This window comes from Pararge aegeria, chromosome 7, assembly GCF_905163445.1.
Source record: "Pararge aegeria chromosome 7, ilParAegt1.1, whole genome shotgun sequence".
Lineage (NCBI taxonomy): Eukaryota > Metazoa > Arthropoda > Insecta > Lepidoptera > Nymphalidae > Pararge > Pararge aegeria.
Genome location: NC_053186.1, coordinates 19,564,416 through 19,589,648, shown reverse-complemented (window position 1 = coordinate 19,589,648; position 25,233 = coordinate 19,564,416). Strand labels below are relative to the sequence as shown.

At 34.4% G+C, this 25,233-nt stretch overlaps 1 protein-coding gene across 1 annotated transcript in view; it reads left to right on the top strand.

Moving 5' to 3' along the window:
- LOC120625135 overlaps window positions 1–25,233 on the top strand; it is a 99,169-nt gene that overhangs the window by 31,861 nt on the left and 42,075 nt on the right. Inside the window, exons 2-22 of the mRNA XM_039892080.1 lie at window positions 14,287–14,380; window positions 15,187–15,277; window positions 15,910–16,039; window positions 16,153–16,295; window positions 16,647–16,774; window positions 16,846–17,025; window positions 17,197–17,363; window positions 17,611–17,901; window positions 17,995–18,247; window positions 18,345–18,527; window positions 18,703–18,935; window positions 19,216–19,426; window positions 19,537–19,713; window positions 19,988–20,220; window positions 20,454–20,599; window positions 20,874–21,004; window positions 21,320–21,508; window positions 22,228–22,439; window positions 22,561–22,793; window positions 24,250–24,380; window positions 24,722–24,910. Coding sequence (XP_039748014.1) covers window positions 14,315–14,380; window positions 15,187–15,277; window positions 15,910–16,039; window positions 16,153–16,295; window positions 16,647–16,774; window positions 16,846–17,025; window positions 17,197–17,363; window positions 17,611–17,901; window positions 17,995–18,247; window positions 18,345–18,527; window positions 18,703–18,935; window positions 19,216–19,426; window positions 19,537–19,713; window positions 19,988–20,220; window positions 20,454–20,599; window positions 20,874–21,004; window positions 21,320–21,508; window positions 22,228–22,439; window positions 22,561–22,793; window positions 24,250–24,380; window positions 24,722–24,910 — 3,717 coding nt within the window. The 5' untranslated portion in view covers window positions 14,287–14,314. The remainder of the gene's footprint in view (window positions 1–14,286; window positions 14,381–15,186; window positions 15,278–15,909; window positions 16,040–16,152; window positions 16,296–16,646; window positions 16,775–16,845; window positions 17,026–17,196; window positions 17,364–17,610; window positions 17,902–17,994; window positions 18,248–18,344; window positions 18,528–18,702; window positions 18,936–19,215; window positions 19,427–19,536; window positions 19,714–19,987; window positions 20,221–20,453; window positions 20,600–20,873; window positions 21,005–21,319; window positions 21,509–22,227; window positions 22,440–22,560; window positions 22,794–24,249; window positions 24,381–24,721; window positions 24,911–25,233) is intronic.

Below are 25,233 nucleotides of genomic sequence, written 5' to 3'. Positions count from 1 at the left end.
CCTGTTAGGGGTACGACAGTTACATTAAACACCTTCATCTAATCGGCTTCTATGCGATATCGTACCAAAGCCTCATTCCATCATTCACCTTTTTCTATTACTAGGTACATAGATAACAAGTGCACATATAATGCTTATTTAACCCCCGACGCAAAAACGACGGGGTGTTATATAAGTTTGACGTACGTGTGTGTATGAGCGTGGGTGTGTGTCTGTGTGTGTGGCATCGTTTTTTCCGAACGGTTTTTATTTGTTTTATTTGTTTCAAATGAGAATTAGTGTTAGTGTATATAAGATATTATACAGAGTTAGTGTTCTGAGCTTTCATGAAAATCAGTCCAAGATGGCCGCCTAAATGTTGATTTACATATTTTTTCACAACTACTCCAATATGGGTATCTAATTAAAGGGCTGACTAGTATGAGAAGCCCTTTAATTAGATATGTAAACATATTTTTACAAAGACAACAAAGATTTTATTGTCAAATCAAAGAGAGCCTCCAACACAACAATGATAAATTACAAATAAAATTTGAAATGCAAGATGACCGCCACCATAAAATGATATATTATATTTGACAACTCCCTCAAAATGGATATCAAATTAAACAGCTTGACTACTGACCACTGACGGGAGTTTTTTTAAATTTTAAATGTATACCAATATTTTAAATAAGTTTGTTCAATTGCTGAGATATTGTTGTCCGCGTCCGTTACGAAATATAAGATTAATATACATAATACATCTTCAGCAGTCAGTCGTGAGCAAAAAAAAACGTACAATACGATCATTATGTACTCGACCTTGCTTCTCGCACATAGCGCGGGTGGAATTATATAGCCGGCTGCTAATTACATAGTTATCGAGCACATAGCGGTAAGTTGCTTTGGTTGCTTTTGCGTAGCTTAATTCATATTTACATTATTATTTTTAATAGTTTTTACTAAATACTTATTTTAGTTTTTATTTTTCGTATACAGCATTATCGTTGTGACCGGAGATGACAAAAATAATGCTGTATACATCTATAATTATTGTAATGGCACTGGACAGAATTTGTAATTGTAACACATAATTTAATTTTTTTATGAATTTGGTTACAATTAATTGGTGGTGTGTCTTATGAATAAATAAATAAATATCTCAAGCTCGGAAAAAAGTATTCTGTATACATTTAAGTGCGTGGAAGGCAATACATTTTTTACAAATAGCTCCTCGCGGGAGGTAAAGTTATTGAAAAAAGGAACAGTCAAACAGCTGATAAAAATAACTTCCAAAAAAAGACAACTTACGCCCAAGCATTGGGTAAAGTCCGGGCTAAAAAATATGCTGTTTATATGCTTGCACGTTTTTCTTGCTATACTGTTTACATATCGTACTTTAAGACGAAGCGGGCTAACCTGTTAGGGAGTATGGTAGTCATACTCCTAATCGATTTCTACGCGACATCGCACCGAACCCGTGACCTCCTAATTAAATTCACAGCGCTCACCGTTGCGCCAAGGAGGTCTACAGATACATAGGAAATGTATGTGGATGTGTTTTTTTAGCGATCTGCTTCGTCGGCCTAGTGGTGAGCATGTTCGACAGCAGATTACGAGGTCCTGGGTTCTATTCAGATTGGCTCAGTGAATAAGTATTGGGATTTCTATCAAGACATTCTTCATACCAGATCGAAATTTGGATTTTAGTGGATATTCACGCCCTGCTTCGGAGAGCACGTTAAGCTATCCGTCGTGCGTCTGATCCCTTACCGGTCGTGTCGGAGCTGCCATTGCATGCGAAAGAGTGCTGAAATAGAGAGTGAGACATTACCAAAGGTTAGACGGGTAGAGAATGCCTCCAGGCATTATGTTTCGCCTATATACATATTACTTTTTAACTGTGCAATAAAGCATTAAAACAAACAAACAAAAGACACCTGTATTGGCCCACACACTTTTGCGCTATAATATCTCCCGCGTTTCAGAAACTGTCTGGAGATTGAACATCGTCAAAAATGATCAGGGAAACTGTAAATGGTTGTTTTGAACCGATGGATCCAAGAGGTCGCTGCTATCTATATGCAACCGATTGTCGTGTATGTATTGCAAACTCGATTCATCGTCCATTCTACGTTTAAGGTATTATACACCTAAAGGGTACGGTAACAGCGGATGGGCGGAGGTAGTTACCTCCCTATACTACTTAATTACTATACAACACAATAATCATATATCACATACTCTTCATACCGCGGAGGTTTTCTGAGAATGTCTGCATACCCATTCTGAGAAGACAAGATTATTTAAATGTTGTTTCTTTTATACAAAACAAATAAGGTTTGTAAGCTGTATCCAAGTTGTAAATCAAAAGATGTGAGATTAAAATATTAAATTAATATGTATGTATAAATGTGTAGTTCTAATCCTAAGTTTGCCTGGCAGAGATCGCTTCTAAGCGATAAAGCCGCCTTTTTGTGTTTCTATATATTCGACTTTTATATTCCTATATGTGTAGTAAGTATACAAATAAAGACTTTAAATAAAATAAATATCTCTTGTAATTTTTAATGGCGTTGAATAATTGTACATGATGAATGAATATCCTATACAAATAATAAAATTTAAAGGTTTGTTTGTATAATGTTAAAATAACTCTTTACTACATGCATATTCAACTATATTATTATCATTATTATCTCAACCAGACGACGTCCACAGCTGGACATGGGGACTTCCACTCCTTAGGGTTTTGCGACGCTTGTATCCAGCGACCCTACGACTCGCTTTGTCTGGTCTGTCCACCTCGTAGGGGGTCCACAGTGCGCTTTCCAGTGTGTTGTCGCCAAGCCAGCACCATGAGACCCCAACCCTATCCCTTGAAAGTATATAAGGTCATCATAATCACATCAACACATTACCGGCCCACTACAGGTCACGGGCCTCTTCCCAGAGTGAGAAGGACCCTGTGCAGATTAGTGGACTGTATTTTTTTTATAAAAGTAGGTACTTTGTATACCACATAATATGGGTACTTTTATAAAAATAAACATTTGTTTTTCGGTCAACACCTGGACTGATCTTGGTGGAATTTTAACAGTTAAATACATAATGTTAAATTAGGCTATTTTTTATTCTAAAACGTACCCCTATAAAGTCGAAATGAGGGTAAAAGACTCGAGTCGTAGAGACTCAGCAAAACAGAAACATCTCTACATGGCCGCAGTCGCGGGTTTCCGCTAGTGAATGTTTTAGTTACAAGTAAAACAATATTCATTAATTAAGTAACTTAATAAACTGACTGGTTAAACCGGTCCCATCGCCCTGGTTACGAAGAAAATATAATTTTTCCTTGACGGCTAATCGTCAATGACGTCTGTAATCAAATTGTGCCAATTCAGAGGCATTCATCTTATTCCGAGGGCCATTGCGACACGCAAGCGATTAAATGTTATGGTTGCAGAATATAATTAACTACTCCTCCCCACTTCTTCTAAGTAATATCGAATTTGCATGTCGTAGGTTACATGCAAGACGTAAACCTCCCTTTGCATGGGCTAGATGGAAGACGAGGTATTCGGCAAATAACTTTTTATCTCGTGCTTGCAATACTTTCAACAGTAAATATTGTGAGTCGGACATTTTTTTTGTTTAAATTTAATTTTGTTGTATTATTTTCGCTTGGTACTTTATTCCTACATAACAAGATGGGCAGACCAGTTGAAAAAAACAAATTCGGACCGCTTCTATCAAATCGCAAAAATGGTCTCCAACAGAAGCCGATGGAGACAGTTTACCAACGCGAAGTTGAGATCTCACCAGGACCACGATCTTCAGTGATGAAGGACCAGAGAGAGAGACTTAATACCTAAGCAATTGTGGTTAATGTTATCGTTTATGTATAGTGATACAGTTGTAGAAACATCATTGGTTTATGTGATATAAAAATACCATATTACTTTTACTCGTATGTGTAATAGTACTGTTTGTTTCCCTTGAAAAACTAATAAATAAATAAACTAGCGGTCGACCTGTATGGATTAATAATTTATGCCTAAAAAATGACGATGGAAAATCACATATTCGTTCATCTCTTAGTCGAAATAAGAAAGAGGAACAACACCCTACATTCTTACAAACAGCCCCAGGAAATAATATCCCGGGAAATAAGAGAGTTCCCACGGGAATAAAACCTTAATCCATGCGGACGAAGTCGCCTGTACCAGCTAGTATTAAATCATTGGACGTCGGTAATAAAAATTTAACATATACAGATCTTAAAAATGTATCGACATTGTTAAGATCTGTATATGTACCATAATTATCCATGTAAAATGTGATTGATTGAGTGATAGAGTCACTACAAACAGACGTCCCGTAGTCAACACCGCGTCGCATCTCCGTCGACTTATTTTACTTGGTTTTCGCTTAGTATTTATTCTGCATCGGTTTACGGGTCTCATCGTGAAGTTTAATTGAATTTAAAAAAAGATAGGGCTGTCAAAAGGCACAAAAGATTTTTCAAATCCGACTGGCAGTTCCAGAAATTAGCGTGTTCGGACAAAATAACAAATTCTGTAGTTTTATTATTAGTACGGATCAAGTTTCTACGTGTTGCGATGAAGCTATTAAAATTGAGCTTTACACGTATTACTTTCACAGAAAATCTTACTAATATTATCCTACTAATAATATAAACGTCGAGAAGCGGTTATAGCGCATTGTGCAGGAGCTTGACTTCACTTTCGCGAGCCGCGTTCGAATCCCAACATGCAACTCTAACTTTTCTAAGTTATGTGCGTTTTAAGTTATTAAAATATATTTTGGTTCAACGGTGAAGGAAAAGATCGTGGACCTGTATGCAACATAATCTAAATAACGTTCTTAATGGTCTGTGAAGTCCACCAACACTCACTGGTCCAGCGTGGTGGACTGTGGAGGAGACCCGTGCCATGTAGTGGTCATACAATAGCAATTCCCGCTGTAGATTGTTAATAAACTAATGTTACCCATATAAGTAGCGTACCGTACAATAATTGAGATAGGTACTCTAAGCCAGTAAACCCGCTACCAGTTTTGACTGCATCATCACAAACCGCCAGGTGAGATTGCAGTCAAGAGCATAGGTAATATGTAGGTAACTAGTGGAAAAACTACCTGCGCCAAATTATCCAATAATCATCTGATAAATAATCGCTGATCAACAGCAGTTCCAACAATCGCCCAATTAACGCCGCTCTGTACAGCCTCGGATAATCGGCGGCGTCCGGATAGGCTGTGACGTCACACCATTGTTACCATACTACTATATACTACTTCACGTTTCAAAATAAAATATATACTTGACTTCTTTTGATATCAAATATTAATAAATATTGTTTTGTTGGGAGAGACCTTTAGTCTAGCAGTGTATTCATCGATAGGCTATCGATGAACTACCCTACAGATAAAAACGTGTAGCAGTAAGCGATTAAACGTTCCGGTAAGATACCGCTTGCAAACAGCTAAAGGGTATGGACTTTATATTAATTCGAAGTTTGCCCGCATTATCACTTACAAAATAAAATTTCAGTCAAAGGTAAAAGAATAAAGAAAATAAATTAATCCATTACTTTTAGTGACAAGGCCGCCTTTGCACCCTAGCATTAAGTACTATTACTGTTTTCCTTGTGTTTTTCCTATTATTTTGTGTTGCAATAAAGTTTTTTTATTCTATTATATTCTAATCCAGTTCGATTTATAAAAACGTAAGGGCAGGCTTTTTATAACTCTTATAAGGCTATCCTTAAGTTTTTATTATTATTATTATTAAAATCTTTATTACACATACAAAAACAAAATACAAAGAAAAACACAAGAGATGAAAATAAAAAAAATAAAGAAAAAGAAGTTAGGTGTGCAAAGGCGGTCTTATCGCTAAAGCGATCTCTCCCAGACAACATTTGGCGAAAGTAGTTGTTATAAGGAACGGATTGGTGAGGCAATAAAAATGTATAACTGAATAAAAATATTGCAAACTATACTACATGTTATAAATTCTAATACTCCACATATAATTATTATTAATAATACATATTGTTCATACATATAATAATAATAATAATAAACTAAATACTATAACTCACACTGAGATTTTTATGATTTCATATAATTTACATACCCTGTACGGTATGTATCTCTATGCATGCCACTGCATAAAAGTATAAGCAATTTTATACACGCAGATAAGTAGAAAGAAATTTTAAAAATTATGCTAAAAATTCAATTAAAATAACACAGACTTCAATCGTTCTATGACATGAAAATATTTAAAAATATAGCACCTGCAAACCTAAAATTATATAAATTAACAACACATTATATTATCTCTCAAAGTATATAATATTAAGTAAAAATACATACAATACTATTAAGTGGTAATAATTATGTAAATTTCCAAACGGAAGCATCATAATAGTAGAAAAAACCAAGTGAATAGGAAATTCCGAAAAGAATACAACTTCAAGCAAACAATACTTATTATAGTCAATTTTCTATTAGGGTTGTCAGCAATGAAAAATCAAAATGAGAATTATGTTTAATTATACGAATTGGCTTACGAGTCACGATCCATACTAAAAAAAACAGACCTTCACGTATGAAGCCTACTTCAGTAATGTTTTATTCACATAGGTTAACATAATAGTGTGTATAACATAGAGTTTATAACACAGGGTACATAACAACGTAGTGTTTTCTAGTAATCATACATATAACTGAAAGGTGAGGAAAACTGTAAGTTTGGGCTATACTAATGGGTTCAATTCGTTGCAGTTGGTAACCAGGGTCTGATGATAAAGCTAAAAAGGTTGATAGTGGAAATCTTAGTTGCCTAAAGTGGTTCGCTGAATCAACGGACAGTACATGCTTTCGTCTACAAGGGAGTAACTAATTAGAAACTAAGAAAGAAATTGTTTATTTGCCCACATAATTGCTTGCAAAAAAATACGTACAGTAAAAATGTGGACAGCACTCAGCACGAATTACGGCCAAAGTTTCTCATCAGACCATCTCTAAGCAAATTATGGGATAATATGAGAATAAAACCTGTCATAAAGAGCCATTTCGCTGCATTGACGACAAGAAATAAACGTTATAATATTTTTGTATAATTTGATCGTGATGTTGGTCTTCTCAGTTCAAACTTTGGTATCCATTTTCGAAGAACTTACTGGCATTTGGTCGAGCTTAAATTTGGTTAACCAGATTATTCCTGTAATTCTGGTGACAATGTGATGCCATGAAACTTATTTGATGATGGAGTTGGAAATTGTCCTCGCCTAACTTGTAATCGTTGATTATCGAATCGAAGATTTTAAAAGTCATATAAAAAATTACGTTACTGATTGGTTGATGCATGCTATTACTCGGTAAGAGAGTTCTTGGGTAAACAAAATATAATTTATTTAGGTACTAATTTAATTTATATGTTATTCCCAATTGACTTTCCATGATTATAACTATTCCGTTATATTGAAGGAAGTGAAACAAAGTGAAGGAAGAAAAACATTCCATTCGTAACTGGTAACAAAAGTTCATTATTTTTATTTATTTAGCTGACATATTTTAATGATTTTTTAGTTGCTGTATTAATGAATTTGTGTAAATTATGATTTGCATGTCATAGATTTTGACTAAACATGCATACCTACAATGTTTTATGCAAATAAAAGAATTGAATTTAATTAAATTAAATACGATTAGCGACAACCCTGCACAATACTTGTGCCCTTGCGCATCAAAATACGTGTAATAAGGAAGTTAGAGGCAATCAGCAATAATAATGTGACATTACAATACTTTAAAACAATCCACGGGGCCTCATTAAAGATGATTATATTTTAACTTTTTCAGCAGCGGGACATTAACAGCCTTTAAATAATAATAGTTAAGGCAATTAAATAAACGACTGCATAACCAAACCATACCATAGAACTAAAAACATACAGAATCCTCAATCCTCAAAAACAGAGAAAACGCCCCGCGCACGTCTCACTTTACAGTGGAATGTTGCTGAGTCACAATTTCTTACCATTTTCTCATTTTATGGTTAAAATGAAAAATGTAAAATGTAAACAGTTGATATTGAAAAAGAGCAACTGCTGAGTTTCATACCGGCTTCTTCTCGGTAGAATCTGCCTTCCGAACCGGTGGCAGAGTCACTACAAACAGACAGACTTGACGTTTTTAAAAGCGCTTATATTAGGCCAACTTGAAATAAATGAATTTTGAATTTGAATTCAATATTTTAGTACAAGTTTCTGTTTGTTCTTATTTCTGTGACCCAAACATATGTTTGTAGAATTGTCTGTTTGTCTATCATCACGATGAGTTATTAGTTCCGTGTGAGAAATAAAAAAATACATTCGTTTCACACATTAAATAATCCTGTTTTTTGTAATTCTTCAGAAAGGAGGAGAACCAATTCGCTTTTTTAATGTTTGTTCGGGCATAACTTGTGAAATTATTTTTTTGTTCGATTGGAGTTTATACCGAAATGGTCCCGTTTTGATCCCATATAGATCTGATAAGGAGTTTCGGAGACAGAGGATTCATCAAAAAATGACAGCAAATCAACCACAATTCCTCCAATCGCTTAAATATGCAAGCAAAATAAAACACTCCAAAGGGTTACGTAGTTTTATTTTTTAATGAATAAATAAACTAGGAGAATACACACATCGCCATCTAGCCCCATATTAAGCGTAGCTTGGGTACCCAAGCTACTAAAATGATTTTTTTGGGAATAATATACATAAATACTTATAACATATACAAACAAACACACTGAAAAACACATGTTTGTGACACAAACATTTTCCTGCAAATTGCCTTGGTCTCAGAAAACAGGGTCGCTGCCCGCTGCACCTACATATTTTACATATTTTTTGGCGACTGGGAGTTAGTTCTAGCACATAGTTGAAGCTTGAAAAAATATTTATTCATCAGTTGGTATAAAATGAATTTCAGAAGTTGGTTTTTCTTCATAAAACATTTTCTACCTTGGGTAATTAATTAATCGACAGTCTGTAATTTCTACGTGACCGTATGTGACACATCCATGAGCAGTACGTGATGTTTTTGCGAGTAATATGTGGTGATGAGTGACAAAATGGAGCATTATGTGGAGTTATTTTTAACACATTGTTAGTAAAGCCGGATGCTAGTAATTTGATATGTATTCTAAACACAATCGGATACAAAATAATCCCATATCGTTTTTACTGACAAGAATCCTCACAGATTAACCAATGCCAAGTGTCTCGAGTCCTTAACATTACGATAGCCCACTGTTGCTTCACGACACGTTGCATTACGATAGTTTCTGGTCTAGGGAGGTGCGATTTTTTTAGGTGAATACAATCAAGCGAAACCTTATTTTTAAATTTTTTTCTGTCTCTCTGTATCTTGGCCACCATACATTTTTTAAGAGATTTCATACATTTACCAAGAAGACCAGCTGCCCTCCCCTGCCCCCCCTGGGTACGCCCATGGCTGGGTACCGGCCTATTATCTCATAGGAGAGAGGGTTTTAGCAACCAAGTTGCCACAATGTTGGTTGGAAAGCTTTAACTCGTGGCTTTGGCGTATTCTATTCGCGTGTCCTTACTAATATTAAACATATGCAGGTTTCGTGAAAAAAGGACAGACACACACAACTTGTAACAATTGCCTGTTATTTTTTTTCTTATAAGTGAAAAAATTAAAAAAAGCGGATAAAGATATGTTTTACTAGGTTGAGGCCTTTATAACTTTGACTCTAGTCTGGTACCGCTGTTGTGGAATACTCATAATACCAGCGACAAGTTAGAATATAGTCAGGACCGGTCTGGTCTGGCTGAAGGCTTAGGCCGTGGCTAGTTACTATCCTACCGACAAAGACGTGCCGCTAAGCGATTTTGTGTTTCAGTGCGAAGTCGCGTAGAAACTGATTAGGGGTATGATTACCACACTCCTTAACAGGTTAGCCCGCTACCATCTTAGACTGCAGCGGAATGTAGAAAACATGTAGCGGAATAAAAAATAAAAAATTGGATAGAAGCAGGCGTTACTTTGCGGAAATCCGTGATATATAAGCTTAATTTTCATAAAATTCATAAAAACCCCTAGGTATATGAGTTTTAAGGGGCAAAGCAGCTTCTATGTCCCACGTAGTTCCCATCATGGGAACGTTAAGCCATAAGGGTCATTAATTAAGTAGTCGTCATAGTTAATAATATATGAAAATAAATATATGTATTGACCTAGTTGGTGGTATGGCCTTTATTTTCACGCATTGATAATAATAGTATAAAAGCGGTGATAGTCTCGTGGTTTGGATAACAGAGTTATATTCCCGGCACCTCTAAATTTTCGAAGTAATTAATTGAATATCATTTGATTTTAACGTCGAAGGAAAACATCGTAAAGAATCCTACATGCCTGAGAATTCGCCAATAATGTTTCAAGTTTTTGATACTGATGAGAATATTAATATTCGGGAAGTATGGACAGCTCACAAGAGGAATAGGTACAAGCGAGTAAAACCGCAGGCCGATCTAGTAATTAACAGAAAATAGCTACCTTCAGACCTTAAGCACTACCTATGCAGTCTCCTCTCGTCATTTCCGGGAATCGAATGCGTGACCGTGGGCTATGATTTGCTAAGTACAATGCCGCGTGTAACCAGCCGTGACATCATTAAAAGATTCAAAATTACATATTACAACTTTTGTTCTAACGTCTATCTAAAATCGGTGTTATACCTACCTACAGTTGGGTTTCGTCTCGCGTTAACTTTATGGGTATAACCCTCAAATTAAGGAGGTGTCACCCTGACATTAATCCTACTATCCTACTAAAAATGTGAAAGTAGAAAGGGATGTTTGTTACTCAATCACGCAAAAACGGCCGAACGGATTTGGATAATATTTGGCATGCATGTAGCCTTTGACATACAAAAGAACATAAGCACCTTTTATCCCGATTCCTTAAAATGTTCCCGAGGGAAAATTAAAAATTGCTTAAGAGCTAAGCTGCGAGCTTTGTAATTTGGTATGCTTGTCACGTATGCAATGGAAAAGGACATGTACTTGTTATACCGATCTCTCAAATAGTTCTCGTGGTAGAATTAAAAATTGTTAACGAGCGAAGCTTTAGACCCAATCCAGAAGTCCAGGCATACGAAGTCGCGGGCAGAGGCTAGTATCTACTAATAATAAGAAACTAGAAATGTTGAGACTCAGAGCACGCGATTTTTTATTTGATACAAGAAAAACATTTGTAACAGTTAGCGGCTTTATTGTAATTTTTAAACTGCATTTATAAATACCCTCAAGCTCTCAATCAACTCAATCACTCAGAACTTTAAGTGGTGCGGCCGCTGGGAGCCCTCGTTCGGCGACATGTGTTTGCTAAAGGTCTTTTAGTGTCCTTTATTAAGATTTCTTTAGTATCACCTGATGGGGTTCGGGTGTTTAGATATGCTTTTAAAAAGGCCTGAGAAATAGGGGCCGCTGCGGTCTTTTGTTACTGTCTCAGGTTTGATTTGTCTTCTAATATGTATAAGATTGCTAAAACTGTCCACGTAGGAATAATGAAACAAAGAAGTAATTGCGTTTTTCTGTTAACATCAAAGATTGACTGACATAATGTTCCTAATCTTATTTAAAAATTACAATAATATCAATTCTTTAACAAAATATTCATTCGCCTCTAAATATATTAGATAACAACTTTACAGAACATTGTAGAAATGCATTGGTTTGCATATTATATATATTTTTTGTGTAACTTGGTATTTACTTGCTAAATAAAAATCGCGCTTCGTCGTCCGCGTTTTTTTTAACACACAGACGAATTTATAATTTTACAAAAACGACATCGGAAAAAATATTATTAAAAAAAAAAGATTTTCCATTGAGTTACCAAATTAAACAAAAAACATACACCAGTTAGAGTCGTGTCATCCTAGTCTACCTATTTAGAAATCTTGTCAGTCATCACACCATCATCTTCTGATATACAATTACGGTTTACGATGAGGCCTTACTATTTGCTAAACGTACAAGAATTAAGTGTAATTAGTATAAAAAACACGTTTAGTGGACCGCTTGGTCACTATTCTGTTGAATAATCTTATTCATAAGAACTTATGGTTTGTAGCCCGACACATAGAATTTACATATTGACAATAATATTGACGTGTGCTGCCTTTAGCTATTGTGATAAAAGGTTTATTTGTTATTAAATATTTTTTACACTCCAAATAAACAAGATACAAAGGCGTGCAAAGGGGGTCATATTCCTATAGCGATCTCTCCCAAATAACCTTTGGTGAGAGGAAATTTTAACGAACGGGTTAGTTCGGCAATAAAATTTAGGCCCTTAACTCAAATATTTCGAAATATAGGTAGGTAGGTGCTACGTGGTGATAAATTTAAATACTACAATAATTATTGTATATAATACTAATTCTTATACCAACTTGGTTTATATTGTAATATTTTTTTGACAAATATAGCAAAAAATGGAGTATAGATAGATATGTAACCTGCTATTTACCGTTGAACTCATATTTTGATAGTAATAATATGACCTCAGGTGCTCTTTTACAATAATTTGTAGCCGTGTGAGTAGTCAGGTAGCGTCTCATACGCGTACGTAGAAAACAACTAAATATTGAATCACCTGAACACATATGTCCCGCTACTTAATTAATTACCTGGTACTATTATTAACAATTAAGTAGGTTCAAATTTAAAGAACATATTGTTTTGTATCGGCTTTCATTTTAGTTTTTTATCCCAACTTTGTTAACTTAATATGTGTAACCAATTTTTATGCATTTTAAATTTTCAAAATTGCTAATTTCTCCAAGTGAAGGTAAAAGCACTTATCAAAATTATAAAATAATATTAAAAGCAATGTGTCATTTCTTATTTCAAAAGTGTCTCATTGTAATATGGACCTTTAAAAAAGAAAATCGAAACTGCAATGTTTCCTACTAGATGGCGCCACAGTAGCTATAAGTTTCGGTATTCGCAGTAGGAGATTAGCTTAGTGGTTAAAGCATTCAGGCATGTTACTTTATACGGCCTAAACTTCCATATACGATACTTACTTCCTACATACGAGACGTAGTAAACTTACATAAAATACCCTTAGGAACTGTACGACACGTACTTAACAAACATAAAAGACACTTGCGACCTGTATAAAAGACGTACTTAACTTACATAAAATAAACTTGCGACTTGTATACGAGACCTGCTAAACTTGCTTCAAAGACACTTTCGACCTGTTTAATAGACGTACTAAACTTGCATAAAAGATACTTGCGACCGCTATACGAAACGTACTAAACTCTCATAAAAAATACTTGCGACCGGTATACGAAACGTACCAAACTTGCATAAACGACACTTGCAACCTGTATACGAAACGTACTAAATTTCCATAAAAGACGCTTGCGACCTGTATACAAGACGTACTAAACTTGCTTTAAAGACACTTTCGACCTATATAATAGACGTACTAAAATTGCATTAAAGACACTTGCGATCTGTTTAATAGACGTATTAAACTTGCAAAAGCGACACTTGCCATCGGTATACGAAACGTACCAAACTTGCATAAACGACACTTGCAAACTGTATACGAAACTTACTAAATTTCCATAAAAGACGCTTGCGTCCTGTATACAAGACCTACTAAACTTGCTTTAAAGACACTTTCGACCTGTATAATAGACGTATTAAAATTGCATTAAAGACATTTGCGACCTGTTTAATAGACGTACTAAACTTGCAAAAGCGACACTTGCCATCGGTATACGAAACGTACCAAACTTGCATAAACGACACTTGCAACCTGTATACGAAACGTACTAAATTTCCATAAAAGACGCTTGCGACCGGTATACGAAATGTATGATCTACTAAACTCTCATAGTGGCGGCGAGTTCCCGGCAGGGTCTATTTGGGAATGTATAATTACTGATATTTTAGTGTTGAGTTACCACCCCACCGCCAAAGACGTGCATGACGACGTGATGTCGCGTAGAAACCAATTTAGGCTTACTTGTTAGTTAGTTATATAACATATAATGGCAGTTATATATAACCCATTCCGGTTTAATATAACTGCCATACTAACAGGTAAGCCCGCTACCACAGACTACATAATGACTTAGGTGAGATTGCACTCAAAGACTAATTTTTAGATGAATAAAAAAAAATTAGGTGGTTTTCAGCACCTTTAATTATCATTTGATCTGTTCCGCAGTGATGCCGGCTGCTACGCGGACGGCAGCATGGCGGCAGGCCGACAGTTGCGGCTGCTGCTGTGGAAGGACTACCTGATACGGAAGAGAAAGCCGGTGAGAGTACCCACATAAGCCAGGGTATCCCAAATAGTACTACCATCATCATATATTTTTAATAGTAGTAATAGAAGTGCTTTTTGTGACAGAGCTCGTCTGTGGAAGTTCAACCGCCATGCTTATTTCTACCGCAAAGCAGCATTGTTGCATTGCTGTGTTCAGGTCTGATGGGCGTGGTTGCCGGTGTAGTGACAGGCACATGAGGCTTAACACCTAGGCCTCAAGTTGAAGGACACGGAGCAACACATTGCAGGACGTGTAACTGGCCCTGCTTAGTAATACCCTGTTTATAAGTAATGGTTTCCCACTTGGAATAAAGTGGGCCATCTTTACTAATATTATAAATGCGAAAGAGTGTTTGTTTGTTTATGTTTGATTACGCCCCATCTAAGCAACCACTCGACTTAATTTTTAGCATAGTACTTAAAACCAATTAAGAACAGAGAGTAACTTAGGCTACTTTTTATCCCAGAAAATAAACCCAAGGGATTTGTAAGAAACAATAATAAACGAGGTAGAACGCAGGCTAGTTATTACCATAAAACATAGATGAGCGACCCCTGCAGGAAATAAGTATTTTGAAGGTAATTCCAAATTCAAAAGCGCTGATAATTCCATGGTTGTCGTGTAATGGATTCACCAATTCGATTAGTCTACGTGCTTCGCATTGCTGATCTATGTCGATAAACCTGGTTCTAGGTTATTTATAGGTAATTTTTTTAACACTTCTAGGTTTTCGAGATTTCATTTCTAACAAGATGTTATGGTGAGTTATATTTTATTAAGTAAAATATTTGTTGCAGATCACGTTGCTTGGCGTGCTATGGGCTGCGCTGGTCGTACTTAGTCTATACATAGTTAGGAAAAATGTAGAAAATACGGATTACCCTACCTGTAAGTAAATTTGCCATCTGTCCCACTGCATCTGTATAGAATTGTGGACTTGCGTTATTTAGTTAACTTTTAGATGTGTAATTAAAACAAATTACTGTAAGAAAAACATAAGTTGTGATGGAGCATAAATGTATAATAAATTACCTAACTACATATTGGATATTTGAAATAAATATAGTCACAGATCAGACTTTAATTTTTAAGTAATAATAACTGCAAACTAAAATTAATAATTACAATAAATATAAGCCGTGTAACCGTTCACTTATGGGCATGGTACCCAAAATGCTGACGCTGTAACTACATTAAAATAAAACATAATTTAAATATTTAAAAAAAAAACTTAAAACCATTGTAATTGACAAAACATGAGTGCGGTCCTGGCTATGATAGTATGAAGTATTTATAAATTTAACCTCAAGTTTTTTTTATATCATTTCTGATTGTTTTGCACGTGCTGTTGTTTTTTGTTTTAATATTTATAAGTTGTAAATATTCTCATTGAGTGAAATTCTCATTTCTTTTGAGAAAATAAACGTCTTTAACCACAACTTAGTTCACCTTGCTTAAACGCCTTAAGTTTCGAACCTTGAAGGCGATAAATATTTCATAACAGTGTTTTTTTTTTGCAGGTCAATTTGCAGCTCGGGCATTGCCTAGTGCTGGAGTGCTGAATTTTCTTCAATCTTTTGTGTGCAATGTGAATAATGAATGTTCGTCTATGGAGCAATTTGAAGAGATACCTTCATTTGAAAAATCAAAGTAAGATAACATGTGGATCCTCAGTCCTTAATTCAATGTCCATATAATGGTTTATAATCCTACACCTTAGGCGAAGAATTTCAGGAAACCACTAAAATAAATCTTTTCTAAAGGTTCACGGAACTGCAGAGGCACATCTCGTCTATCATCACCAACGAGACGGTGATCGACACAGCAGCCAATGTACCCGATGCCCTCAAACTTCTCGCTACTTTGTCAGATATCGCTGATAATGCTTTATTCTTGAATATCACTAGTGAGTATTAAAGGTTTAAGGTTAACACTAAAGCAAGCATATAAGCTAAATTTGCTATCATTCGCATCAATCAGACCAATCCCTTTCGGTTGATTATTATTTTTATTAAACAAAATACCACAAGTTCTCCAATACCTACTCTCTCTACTCTCATTTCGTTTCGATATCGGAGCATCTTCAGGTAATGTTAACTTTACAAAGCACAATAGCAAAGTCAAGAATAATTATTATTAAAAATTAACTATATTCTCTTTTGATGACATCGCACGCTCTGGGATTCAGGAATCCGAAAGCAAGATTTTGGTTTGATAAAAACTTAAAAATAAATTAAGAACCATTTTTGGTTTTCAGAAAATGGATTACGCGTTGGTGACATATTTAATAGTCCAAGAAGGGCAAAACGGTATTTAGCAAAAGAACTTGAGCTGACTGAAGATATTGCGAATAGTATAATAAATGCAGAAATTGGTTTTGAAGGTGTAAGTATTTCCAAAGGCAATTTAAATATGCCTCCAAAATTTGTTCGATATAAAACAATGATATTTTTCAGATTATGCAAGGAAATTTAGACAGATGTAACGCAGACTCTATAAGCAAAACGATTAAAGTGAAAAATGTTGAACATTTAAAGACATTTGTACAAAAACTGTGTATACTTCCAAAGAAAACCGTTCAAAATCTAATTATGGGTCTCGTATCAGAAGCGAACTTAGGAAAATATATTACTATGGTATGAAAATTTGCAAATATTATAATGACTTTGACAAACTTATAATATCATAAGATTCTTTTAGAAGAATTCTTAAATTATTTGATGGAATATTAACCGCTGACAATATAGTTATTAAAATGTAAATTACTAATCAATAAAAAATAAAACCTATAGTAAAGCTTTTCATAGATAGGCGATATGTATTACAAGTTATCTGGTGATGTAATATTGACAAGACTTGGTGACATGATGGTAGCAGTGCTAAGAATGATGTCGATGGACAGTTTCATGCCCCCTGAGTTGACTGCTATAATCCTAGATAGAGAAGTCGACTTTAGTTATGTTAACTTAACCATGTGAGTATAAAAGGCACGCATTTAAATAAAATGAAATCAAAGCTCAACTAATGGCTTACACTCTTGTTCTAGTAACTAAAGTTCACAATGAGCAGAGTGTCGTATACTGTACAAATCACCGTAGTGCTTTAATCATAAGTTTTATAATGTAGGAGCTGAATTTGAATCATAATCATACACCTTTTTTAAAAAAACAAGGTAAATAAACTATAATAACTAATAATAACTCTATAATTTGCTGTTGTAGGGTGAAAAAAGTTGTAAATTTGTTCCAATCAACTTTTGGTGACACCGAATCATTTAAGACTGTTAAAGAGGTTGTAGATACAGCAGTTATCGGCGTAGAGTACTTACAGAAATTCTTAACAAAACAAGATGTTGATAATGTACAAGAAGTAGCTGATTTTGCAATATCAGGTATCGGTGGTAAATTTAAAATAAGCGAAGGATTTCATAAAGTCTCAAAACTGTTTAGTAGAGTGACGGATTCATTTACAGAAATGAGTTCAAATAGTACAACTGAAGGTATCTTTAACACGTAAGTTTTTTTTTTGTATACAAACAATAATTTTGAATGTTTTCAAAATACTTCTTAACTTATTAGAACTCTGTATCATCTTTTATTTCCTAGATTCTCTGGGATTACGAATTTCATAATGAAATTTTTGCCAAAGGACCAAAAACATGAAGCACTATTCTATTCTACTCTATTGGCAAAACTGGTCGAAGGCGGCCGAAAAGTTATCAACATAAACATGCATATAGAGCAGTTGGCCTATGATGTATCTCAACGTAACCCCGAGGGTATTAAAGTATTAATGGCACTACCACCAAATGTGATTACCAACGGATTAGAAGCCTTGGCAGATGCGGAAAGAATACAGGTATTTAATAAATTACTGGTCGATAAGACAAAAGTACTGCAGACTTTGTACATTGTTATCACATAATGTAACTTAATTACTTTTGTTTTTCTTTTAGATAATGACTTCTAAATTAAATGATGTGAGCAAAATGTTCTGCGATACAAACCGCATAAAAAATTTCTTTTTAATATCCAAAGAAGAGGCTTCCAGTCTAAAATCACAACTTTGTACAGAAGCGTGGAACCGATACATTTACGATTTGGTATCAAATTTTGGTGTATATGACGTTAAAGATAATGTAAGTTACGATAATATAACAATAAAAAGCTTAAAAAGATGAAAACGTGTTAGCAGTGGTTTCTCAGAACTATGCGTTTTTTTATTTTAATATCGGTTTTAATACCTACTAACTATTTCCACAAACAATTTTTTAAGTTAAGCGAGGATGTATTAAAACTTAAAATCACTTTCAGATAAACAGCATGGCATCGCTATTTGTGTTAGAAACTTTAGGCAAAGACATTAGTAACGACCTTTATAGTATCGATAAGGACTTTGATATTCTCAGAAATTTTACGGAAGATTTAGAAAAATATGTATCGCAAGAACAGGAGGCAATGGATTGGACTAAAGTATTTAATGTTTCTGAAGATTCAGAAGTCTCGAAAGCTTTTAGAAAGAAAGCATATTTGGGTAAACATATACTGTGAGTTTGTAACACTTAAATTTTAAGCAAGTACAATTATTTTATCTGAAATAATAGATGTTTCATTGTTGGTTGAATTACTGCATATTCAGACCACCTTTAAAAGACTCGTACAGACTCGACTCGTAAGAGAATCGTACAGTTCCAACACAACATTAAAATACACGTAGACATGACACCTATAATTAGTATTGATAACAGAAACAACCTTGAAATTTTTTTGATTACTAAAATATAGAGTAATTCAACGTTTTGTATATTTAAAATTATATTTTTACAGGATAACTGTACACGGTGCGTTAGCCAAAGAAGTAGTCAGCCAAAACCCACTTCTAGAGTTCAAAATATCACCCTTCTTAAAAAACACACTCATAATAGTTGACGCTATAAATGCACAACTTGAGGCTGCCCCTCGAGACCTGCAAAAGAAAGCAAAAGAATTTTACCCCGACATTATCAAAATTATTTTAACCACAGCGTTAGATGAAAAGGTAATTTAGTAAATATAATTAACAAATCGAGTTATTATAACTACAACGTACATAACTGACAGTATGTTATTTAAACAGCTCACTAATCCACTATTTCTTTATACTTCTAGATGTATAAAACTCTATCAACACCGTGTCAAGATATATTTTGTTATGGACCAGATACAGCATCCATTTATTTAAATTTTCCTCAAGAAGATGACGATAAAGATCTTTTTACAACGTTATGTAATATCACTAATGCTATAGAGCAAGGATTAGAAAAAGAATCGATCATTGGTAAATCGGTAAGTAAAAATCAGGTGTCCTACTACTTTTAGATAGTCAAATTTAAAATGTTGTGTTCGCATTTTTTTCATCCCGTGGGGACTGTTTGCTTTTTGTTGTATAAAAAGCATCCTTATATAAGTACCAAAATTTAACGAGGGTCGTGCAGTAGTTGAGCTTAACATAGTTATGAAATAAACAAACACATTTTCGCATTTATAGTATGGAGTATGAACGAATTTTAAAGGTTTTGAAAACCTTTGACGAAAATAAATATTTGCGATAACTTTTTAGATAAGAAAGGTACAAGACTCAAAACACAGTATCTTAGAAGAAATTAACTGGACAGGCCTAATAACTGGGCTAAACAACCTTTACGAAAAACTTTATAATGACTACACTTATCTGTTTGAGTATAAAACCTTTAACATGAATGAAAAACAACAGAAAGAAGTTGCTGAAATGATGAAGGAAGTTAAAAAGTTCTGGTTGGACATGAAAAACTTAAACAGAATGTGGCATTTAAGGTTTGTATTTTGGTTAATTTACGTTTTGACCTCAATAATTTGACACGTTAGCAAACTCCTAAGAGATTTTAGAACAAAAATACAAGTTGCAGAGCCAGCGTATTTAATCTCTATTACTTTTTACGTCAAATAAACAAAACTAAAAAAATTCCAAAAAATCTTCAAAAAAGAGGAAACCCTCCCTTTTCTTCAGAGAGAATTCTAATTTAAAAGTCAGATATTTTTTATTTTAGCATCAAATTTGGTCTTCGCTTTTTGGACATACTAGACCGCGGTATCTTTGGCATAAATAGTGAGGGATGGTTTAGATTAAAATACAGCATTTTCATGGTTAACGGACCACTAACCGTAGTAGATGATTTGGTCAAACTAATTGGTGGTAAGTTTTTCAATTATTTTATTATACAAAACAATTAAACTTTTTGACGACCCTGGATGGACATTTCCCTGTCGCAGCGGTGAGCGCTGTAGATTTATTTTACAGGGCCCGGGTACAAATGCAATTTGGTAATTTATATGATGTCTTGTAGAAACCCTTTAGGGTGTTTCATATAACTGCAATACCCATCAAGTGAGATTGCAGTCAGAGTCAAGAGCTAACTAGTAATTTTGTAAAATAAGTTTACCATTATATGTAAAAATTTGCTTTTAAGGTATTACGAGAAATGAAACAATCTCATCATCAGTACCTCCGACCACTGCAACTGCTCTGATAAATATGCTTCCTAATGTACCGTATTTAATAAAGGACTCTGTGGACATTATAGTTTCTGATAACACTGATGTAAGTACTTTTAAAGTTTGATAAGTTAAAACTTCTGTTCTCTTAAAGCTTACACAAGGCTGGAGTGTTTTCCAGAGATGCGAATCCACAATGCGAAATTGCTAAAATCATCATTTAAAGTACTGTGTGGTGTATACATAATATTACATTATACATATTCATTTATTGATATTGTATATTATGGATATTTGCTAAGTAACGCCTGCTTCTATCCAAATTTAATTTCCATCGTATAACTTGGAATTCCATAAATAAATGCCTGTTTCTACCCAATTACATAAGTTTTTGTACTCTTTCATCTTACACTGTTTCCAGATTGTCCCGATAGTTTCGTTGATGAACACTATTCCACCATGGCCTTGCTCTGGTAGTCTTACTCAGCATTTTGAGCTTAGTAACGAGTCACAGATGGCCCTTAAATCATTGGAGACCATTATGTGTCTTAATGCAGATTTTCTTAATGAATGGTCCGATTATTTAGCTATGAGAAATGCTACGGTTTTTGTAAGTATAAATAATAATTGATGATTTATCTTATTGTCTTGCTGATTATATTTATTTATTTATGTATAAAAAAATTGAAAAAATAGATGGTTTTTCTGTTTTAAATTTGGACAACGACCACTTCAGTATGAGGGATAAACATGTGTGAGGAAAATTTTCAATATCTATTCGATTTTCATTCGAAGTAAAAGCTCCCGCATATTCTACCGTCATACCATGTGTTAATGGAAGTAATGCATTTACGAAGTGCACTTATTTAGATAGTTTTTAGGAAAATGGGTTTATTTATTATTATTTTTTTTATCCTTTTTATTTGCACATAAAAAATACAGAAGAAGAATAAAAAAAACACAGACCGAAGCAGTATACAAAAGGCGGCCTTATCGATTAGTAGAGATCTCTGCCAGGCAATCTTAAGATAAGGAAAACAAAAGGAAAACAGACTGCTGGTCGTGCATAATTAAAAGAAATACATGCTAATAACTATATACTATTACTTGAAATAATATATACTTTAACATATCATAAATACATACATCTTCTTCGTTCTTCGGATTTCTTAAAATCATACATGCTGTATTAACGGCAAGCGATTGAAATACAGTGCTATATGTAGGAATTATAAAGATCGACCAACGCAAGTTCCCTTAAGCATAGCATAATATGAAGATTAAGACAATTTTTCTTAGATGTAATACAGTAAAATTTTCGAATTTTAGAGAGGTCGACCCTGGAATACTACCGATTACCCGGACAACATAATCCTTAAATTCTCAGCAACCTTCGATTCTCTAGTAAGGGACTTGGATACCATCAAACAAATTTTTAATAGCATTTTTGAAGAACGCAATGATGGACCTGTTACACTTTTATCAGCTTTACAATATTCGGTAGAAGAATTCGACGGTGTTAAAGGTGAAGAAATTTTAAAGTGAGTACCATAAATATTCAGCAAAACATTTAAACTATTCTTATTCAAAGAAATAAAAACCACTTGAATTAAAGCCTCTTAATATTAAATTAGGACATTATAATGACTTTATTGTTTTCAGAAAATTCTTGAGAAAAGTGGATACAGTACTCAACGCGATCGACACTTCGTCAATCAAAGAGAATGTTGCTTTGAATATACTCTGGCAGGAATACATCATCTGTACTTCTGGATCCATCGATGACCATTGCAGGACTCTCAGTAGGGCTACATGGAAACATACCTTGAAGTTTATTGCTACCACTTTTGGAAATATCACTGAAGATCTTTATACTTACTTCAAAGAGAGCAACGGTGAGAACTCATCGATTGTGTTTGAAGTAGCGATCGGAGATTTCTTTTTTTTATGTTTATAGTCTGCAGGTGGAGGTGGCTAGAACATGCCTATTCACTCTTGATTTGAAGGTACTCATATCGTAGGTACTGGGGAAAATGGAAGCTGGAAGGGCATTCTAGATCCTTGCGGTGCGAATCAGATACGAAGATGCAAAACGCTTCGTACGCGTCCGCGGATCTCTCCGGTGCCTCGCGGTTCACTTGTTAGTGGACACAATAATTATTACAATACTATTTTGCGGTTGCCATTAGTAAAGCAAATGGTGCAGCCAGTAAAGGCGATTATAGCATTGATGGCATTAATGTTGGGGGAGAAAATTAAAATTCGGATTGTGTTTACACGATCACGGACCGAGCGGAATGGACATTGGTTTGTCGTGACCACCAACCACGTTACTGTAAACTTGGTCGAAATATCGATAAAATCAAAACAAGTATAGTACAATCTACCGTTATTCATAAATGTAGCAACATTAACTTTATTATTGAATAAAAGTTGTATTATATTTTAACTACTAGCGCAGGATGCTGGATTTCTATGAATCCAACATCCAGATACAAAGTATTGATTTTTATTTTTTTGTATTTAACTGCAAGATAGCCAGTGAATGCGATTTCATCTGATAAGGTAACTGATAATGCAGTTTACAATTGTGGCAAGGTGACCTGTTAGGGATATTGCAGCTATATTAAACCTATGCTAGGGGCATCTTTAGTATCTACGCGAACTCGCGTCTATGTCGTTAAGGTGGTTTATAGTTATTAGTTATTAGCCTAGGCTGTAGCCTCCCAAGAGACAAATATGTGTGTTGCTTTCTAGTTTAGTAATTAGTTTATTGTTTATAAGTTTATAATTTATTTTGAATAAGGAGTAATGAATACAATTTTAGAACACAAAAACTGTTTTTGCGACTGAACTATGATAGTTCAATGTATTCGGACTTTTTTGTAGGTAGTGAGTGTTTAAATCATGTAATAATATTTTATGTATCATCAATAGTTTTCTCAGCGTACGCCAAGTAATGAATTATGGATATAGGAAGGATATCTTGTTAATATATCGAAATATCATAGTTAAGTCGCAATAGCAGATTCTGTGTTCTAAAATTTTGTTGGATCGCGGGTAGAAAGTAAAGCTGGTTACATTAGTATCGCAGTATTAATTAATTCATATTCAAATAAATAGTTTTATCATCAAGGGGTTTTATATAGCAGTAAAGAACTTTTTAATTCATTCCACAATCGGACATCTAATGTAAAAGTTATCGAGAGTTTAATAAATGTAGGGACTACACTTCATTGAAAAAAAAATTTTTACAAGCTATACTTATAATATGCTTTAAAAACAAAACAAAAGCGAACAAAGTCGCGGGCAAAAGCTAGTATTATATAAATTAGTATATATTTTTTTCAGAACCAAATTCCACAGTTTTGGAAGCACTAGGCTTTACGAGAGACACCGGGCTGTATATGTTATATGACAAAATGCCAGACTTCATAGCTGTTCTGGTTAACTCTTATTGGGATCTGGGATTCATGAATAAGGTATTTAGTTCTAAAATTTATTGAACTATATTTTATTATTGTGATAAATATCTTCTGGCTAAAAATTATTGCATATGCATAACTAATTGTTATGCATACGAATAATGACGGAAGTTATATATTTGCATGTTTTGCTTGCCATGAAAAAAGCTGCGCATCGAAAAACATTAATAAACAGTGTTTTGTTTTTAGATGTGATCCACACTTTAGGTTACTTCCTTTTGTCATCAATTTGCAATTAGATTTATTTTGGTCACAAGTCACGAAATAAAACAGTTCTGGATTGTTTTATTAAGGAGCTTTATTTTTCATGGTTTTGAAATCTTGAATGTTTTTTTCAGATCCGGCGAGCATCGCAAGCCCATTTCTGGGACTGTGACGAGGTATTTCAGGCTTTAAATCCTGGCCCTGATAGTCCGATCGATGCGACCGTACTCGCACATGTACAGACATTCGTTTGCCCCTCCTTTTTGCACTGGATTTCTATGCCAAGGGGAGATAACAAGCTGATTGACGTTTTTACTAAGCCGGTAAGTTTAATTGCTTGGTATTGCTTTGAAATGTTGATACTTTAGACTTTAGAGTTTTACAGCTCCAAACCGTTTATAGCTTAAACTATAGACTTAAAATTATTTTTTTTTAAAGAGCATCCTCTTATCATTTTAACCCATAATAATCAGTTACTCCATATTTTTGTTCTACCAGTGTATATATGTTAAATTGTTATAGTCATGAGGTTATTCAAAAAGGTCAAAAGCGATGGTTGTACCACTGCGTGCCTATTCCTGAGCGGGGTTCACATTGCGCCCTGTGAGCGACCAATCACAAGATTTGCTCGAAACTTAGAAGCCGC